Raw genomic sequence first — 6,000 nt, 5'->3', positions numbered from 1 at the left:
GGTCTGCTGCCTGATTGGCTGTCCCGATTTCGCCCTGCATTGCTTTATGATGTGCCCTTTTTTGTGGCAGTAGTGGCATTCTGCCTCCTCGAATCTGCAGGTTTCCGGTACATGGTCACTCCCACATCTGTAACAGATTAACCTCGGAGTGACTGTTGAAATGCTTCCACTAGGCTTCTTTGTTTATCGAGCAGCTGAGACTGTCTCCAGCTTCACTGCTATCTCTCTGGTTTTCGTGCCATGCCCCAACTAAAGAACGTTTTAGACATGAGGATGACAGATGCTCATTGGCAATGATCTATGAATTCTGAGAAGCAAATTAATGTGATAACAATTGGAATTGTAACCCGCTCTTTAAGCACAACAAACTAGGCTGACACTCCAGTGCAGTACCGAGGCAGCACAGCACTGTCGGAGAGTCATTACTGAGGGAGCACTGCACTGCCGGAGGGTCAGTACCGAGGGAGCTCGGCACTGCTGGAGGGTAAGTACCGAGGGAGCTCGGCACTGCTGGAGGGTAAGTACTGAGGGAGCACTGTACTGTAGATAGGATCAGAACTGAGGGAGCACTACATCATTCAAGGGTGAGTACTGAGGGAGAACAGCACTGTAGGAGGGTCAGTACCGAGGGGGCACTGCGCTGTAGGAGAGTCAGAACTGAGGGAGCACTGCACTGTAGGAGGGTCAGTACTCAGGGAGCACTGCACCATAGGAAGGCAAGTCCTGAGGGAGTACTGCATTGTGGGAGGGTCAGTACTGATGGAGCACTGCACTGTGAAAGGGTCAGTATTGAGGAAGCACTGCACTGTCGGAGGATCAGTAATGAGGGAGCACAGCATTGTAGGTGGGTCAGTACTGAGGGAACACTACACTGTCGGAAGGTCAGTATTGAAGGACACTGCACTGTTGGAGGATCAGCATTGAGGGAGCTTTACACTGTAGCAGTGTCAGTACTGAGGGAGTACAGCACTATAGGAGGGTCAGTACTGAGGGAGCACAGCACTGTAGGAGGGTCAGTACTGAGGGAGCACAGCACTGTAGGAGGGTCAGTACTGAGGGAGCACAGAGCAGTAGGAAGGTCATTACCAAGGGAGCACTGCACTGTGGGAGGGTCAGTACTGAGGGAGTTCTGCACTGTAGAAGGGTCAGTACTGAGGGAGCACATCACTGTAGGAGGGTCAGAACTGAGGGAGCACTGCACTGGGGGAGGGTCTGTTCAGAGGGAGCACTGCACTGCAGGAGGGTCAGTTCTGATGGAGCAAAGCACTGTAGGAGGGCCAGTATCAAGGGAGCACAGCACTGTAGCAGGGCCAGTATCAAGGGAGCACAGCACTGCAGGAGGACCAGTACGGAGGGAGCACAGCACTGTCAGAGGAGCAGTACTGAAGGAGTGCTGCACTGTCAGAGGGTCAGTACTGAGGGTGTGCTGCACTGTCAGAGAGTCAGTACTGAGGGAATGTTGCACTGTCAGGGGGGCAGTACTGAAGGAGTTATCCCCAGTGTCCTGGCCAATATTTCTCCATCACAATAATCTACTTCACAAAAACAGATTATTTGTGTCATTATCATATTGCTATTTGTGGGAATTTGCTGTGCTCAATTTGGCTGCTGCACTCTTACATTACAAAACTGCAGAAGTGCTTCATTGTCCATAAAGGATTTTGCAAGATACTGAGTTAGTGAAAAGAGCTATATAACTGCAAGTTTCTATTATTTTTGGAACAAAGCTTTAGACCTACTCAGTACACCCATTGTGCCTGGTAAATGGACAACAGATCCATCCAACAACAGTCTCCAATATCCAGCCCTTTTGTGTGGGGGAGACTTATTGGCTTCATCACGTTCTGAGACTGACCCCGTGCGATCTGAGATTTATCCATCAGGACAAGGGACTGCTGCAAAGGATAAAGTCACCCATCTCTGCGAAGAGGAAAAGCAGAAACCCCTGTCAGAAGGATACTGGTTGGGTACAATACATTGCAATTAGACACTGCATTTGCTCTCAGTTTGAATTTTTTATTGCATATTATTATATGGTTTTCAGTGTTTGGAAACATAAATACAAGTTTACTACAAGAAGTTATCATGGAGAATATAAGTAGACATCTGCAACATCATAAATACTAAACAGGCTATCTTACTTATAATGGTTACTCAAAGGAGAAATATTGAACTATTGGGCCAATATTATCAAACCTCCCCAAAATTACATTGCTTTGCTCTGAAGGTAAAAGCTTTTCTAGGAAAGACTTTTTGTGATAGTTCAAAGAGCAATGCTCCCCAAGCCAGGTGAGGAACAGCCTGCAAAGAAAAAGCCCACTGTTGGTAGTCATTTATTCCCACTCTCATCCATTACCTAGTTTTGTCATGCTTTTTTAAATTACAGTTATAGAATCATACAGAACAGAAGGAGGCCATTCAACCCATCATGCCTTTGCCAGCTCTTTCTTTGAAAGAGATAGCAATTAGTCCCAGGCCCCTGCTCTTCCCCTGTAGCCCTACAAATCTTCCCTTTTTAGATACATACCCAAATTAAAATATATCATGTAATCACTACATTCATCTATGAGAAATGGAACATGTCATCACAATAAATCTATTCTGTGTGATTGCCAGGATCAAAGTGGTTGCTTTATAAGATAATGTAATTTTATGACTGATACAGGAAATTATTATTCTCACGAAGAGGGATCATCATAGGGACGAATATGGTGGTGGTGTGTTCCAGACCACACAAGGAGTCTGAGTTGCTGTGGCAACATACACTTTTAATGTGCCTTGTAGCCATGGATAGTGATGGTGGAGGCTCCAACTTTCTTTCCATCACATGGCTGACCAGAGATCTCTCTTAGTCTTGCCACCTTCCATTGACATGTGTCAGAATGATTTGCAGGTTGATACTCACCCTGTTTGGCTGCATTATGAATACATTTTCCTTGGCCAAGCAGTCCTGTGTTGGGACTCAAACCCAGACCTCCTGGCTCAGAGACAGGGACATTACCCACTGCACCACATGACTTTGCTACATGGAGTAAAATGACAAATACTCCTAATGAAACACTTGGATGTTACAATGGGGGGATTTTAAATAGGTTGAACCATCTTCCCAATCCAATGCCGTCTTATGAAGATCTGAGGCTCCATTTTGGCAAAATAGATATTTACAATGTGCTTTTTCAACTTCAATCCCAGAGCTTATTCAAACTATAATGTTCCTTATCAGTGATATGACCTTCAAGGACAGCAGCATGTCATTGTATTATCTTCTGATTCACAACATTTAAAGCTTCGCAATAAAATGTTTCATTTACTTTGATCCATAATCTTAACCACGATGTCACCCTGGCTGCTGTGAGGGCGTTGCTTAATTCCGGACATGCTATCCCAATGGAGAAAGCACACCAGAAAGGTCAAACTTCGTCGGGGGCCCAACCAAAACTCCCATCACAACTTTGAAACTTGGAGGAATGCCATAAAGGGTCTTCTTGGCGTAAATTTCCCCTGGGGTCTCCTACGATATAATGCTGAATTAGCAGCAGGGGTTCAGAGGGTCACCCCAACGTGCCCCCCATGCGCCCCCCACCCCCACCCACCCCCAGAGAAATTTTCCACCTTGGATTTTCGAAATAGTGAACAGGGGTGTGTGTTCAGCTGCACCGGGGGCTAGCCCTGCAAACCTACAGTACTGGAAGCAGTGCTGGATTTTGATAACATCCAGCTCAGTTTCTGGCCTTTAGCAGCACACACCATATTGCCAACTCACAGAGTTTAGCAAAATCAGAGAAAACCCCAGAGTTTGGCTAACCTCAGGAAACTGAGGTGTGGCAGGTTTGCCAGGTGGAATGTGGGTCTTGATTCGTTGGGAGTTTTTGGCATCTATCTGTAGTGAGAGGAAGGGAGGAGCAAATACATGTCAGCATTGGGGCGGGCAACTCACCAGCTTTGGAAACACTGGTTTGTAATATTCTAAGGCTGAGAGATTTCTGAAAGCACAATTTGGGGTTTTGCGATTGTATATCTCCTCATGTCTGTTGGTCTCTGTCTCAGATTTGCTTCTCTTTCTCCTAGTTTTTCTAACTAGCAACATAACACAGGTTATGATAATGGGACAATTAGAGATTCTGTTGACTAAAATTAGGGTGAGGAAAGATTCTCTCTCTCTCTTGTTCGTTCTCTCCCAGGTGTCAGTAATTAGAGTATTTAATTTTTTTTATAAACAAGACATCGTTAATAATTGTTTGACAACTAGAGGCTTTGGGCAGGATTTTCTGGCCCCACCCACTGCCAGGATCATCTGGTCCCGCCGACAATGAGCTTTTGGCTGAGCCACCAATCTCCTGCAGTGGGTCCCCTCACGACAGGGCCGGAAAAGCCCAGCCATTCTTGTTCGTTGTCAAATTCAATTCATTCATTTTGTTTTTGAAAACTCACATTAGGAAAAGGAAAGTAACTTTGTCTTTCTGCGTATTTCTCTCCCTATGCTTAACATGTATTCTGAAGTTTTAGTGGTGTTTATAATTCAAACACACACATAAGCTGCAGCTGGGGTGTAACTGGCTGTTCATGAGCTTTTTCCTCCTTTTTCCTTATATATTTCAGCTACTCAGTAAAATTATGGAGAGCAGGCTTTCTTTCAAGAAGTGTTTTGATTGATTTGATTGGTTCATTAACAGGCTAAGATAAGCAATATTGGAGAAATAGCATGATAAAATGTTAAAGTGGGCTGTTTCAATTAACTGTTGACATAATATTATCACCAAAAAAAATGGCAGAAGCATTAACATCAATGGGAAGGATAATGAGTTGCGTATGTAGCAGATGGCCATCTGTCACTAACACTGAAGGTGAAAACTTACCCCAGAGAGAATGATCGATCTGCATTCGACATCAGTGAGAAGGACCAGCAGCACTACTGTACTCTTCAGTTGGCAGAGGCACACATACCCACAGAGAGCCCATTGGATGAAGGTACGGATAGGCCTTTGACTTATCACCTGCAATGAAACTATTAATGTACATAATATTTTGGAAAATATTTTCCTTTTAAAATAGAGGTTTAGTTTGCAGGTATGTCTTAATTGGATTAAAACCAGCTAGCCTGGGTGCTATGGTATATACTAGTTTTGATATGTAAGTGAGCATCTGCATTTTTTGAATAGAGCTTTCAAGAGGTGGGGTGAAAACTTGATGCCGATCCAGCAGATGTTTATATTACTAGTAAAATTGGTACTATGAAAGGGGTTTCATTCTTAAAAGGTAAAGTTCAAAGACACTGGTGAGACAATGAGAATTTGAATTCAATCAGTGGTTTTAGGTATAACTTCAGTAGTTTTTGGGTGTGCAGGTGGAAGTCAAAAGGCAGGTGCAAGCCTCCAACAGGCTCCACAGTGGACAGAACCTCATTTTGAGATCGTAAGGTGAAAATGCTTTGCCTGGTGTTTGGTTAAGCCTAGGGTTGTTGTTGCCTTAATGGAGATTAGTTTGGGAATTTGTTAAAAGTTATGGTAGTAGTAATTTGTAGCCCTAACCCTAACCCTATATTTTACCCTGTGCAAATTAATAAAATGTTTCAATTAGTTTAATGTAAAGCCTTGAGAATTGATGGTTTGATTCCTGAATTTACATCTCAAATATAACACTTAAACTTATTGGTTATGACAGTATGAGAGGCACTTTGAATTCAGGAGTTGGTGAGGTATTTTAGAAGTGGTGAGACTGCAAGGTGGCTTTGGCAATTGCTGAGACTTGTCTGGGAGCAGAAGAGATATCTCTAATTGGGTTGGAGAAAATAAACAAAAGTCAGCTAACAGAGTTGGTGGATAAATTACAATTGGGGTTACCTGCGGAAGCTAAAAATCTGATATCATTAAAAGTTTAGCACAGCATCTACAGTTGGAAGTGAAACCTGACACTAGTGAGTCACAGCTGGAGGTAGTGAAACTTCAGTTGCAAATGAAAAACCTTGAATTAGGAGCAATCGGAAGAGAAATGGCTTTTAAG

General features: G+C 43.6%; 1 protein-coding gene across 1 annotated transcript in view; it reads right to left on the bottom strand.

Moving 5' to 3' along the window:
• Positions 1-3,379: 3,379 nt before the first annotated feature.
• The window catches only part of LOC121288423 (chymotrypsin-like elastase family member 3B), a 65,917-nt gene continuing 63,296 nt past the window's right edge, over positions 3,380-6,000 (bottom strand). Inside the window, exons 6-7 of the mRNA XM_041206956.1 lie at positions 3,806-3,880; positions 3,380-3,511 (exon numbers count right to left, since the gene is read on the bottom strand). Of these exons, the coding sequence (XP_041062890.1) occupies positions 3,380-3,511; positions 3,806-3,880 (207 nt within the window). The remainder of the gene's footprint in view (positions 3,512-3,805; positions 3,881-6,000) is intronic.

Source organism: Carcharodon carcharias, chromosome 15 (genome assembly GCF_017639515.1).
Source record: "Carcharodon carcharias isolate sCarCar2 chromosome 15, sCarCar2.pri, whole genome shotgun sequence".
NCBI classification, from domain to species: Eukaryota; Metazoa; Chordata; class Chondrichthyes; order Lamniformes; family Lamnidae; genus Carcharodon; species Carcharodon carcharias.
The sequence above is the reverse complement of the archived record's forward strand: the minus strand, read 5'-3'. Positions and strand labels throughout refer to the sequence as shown.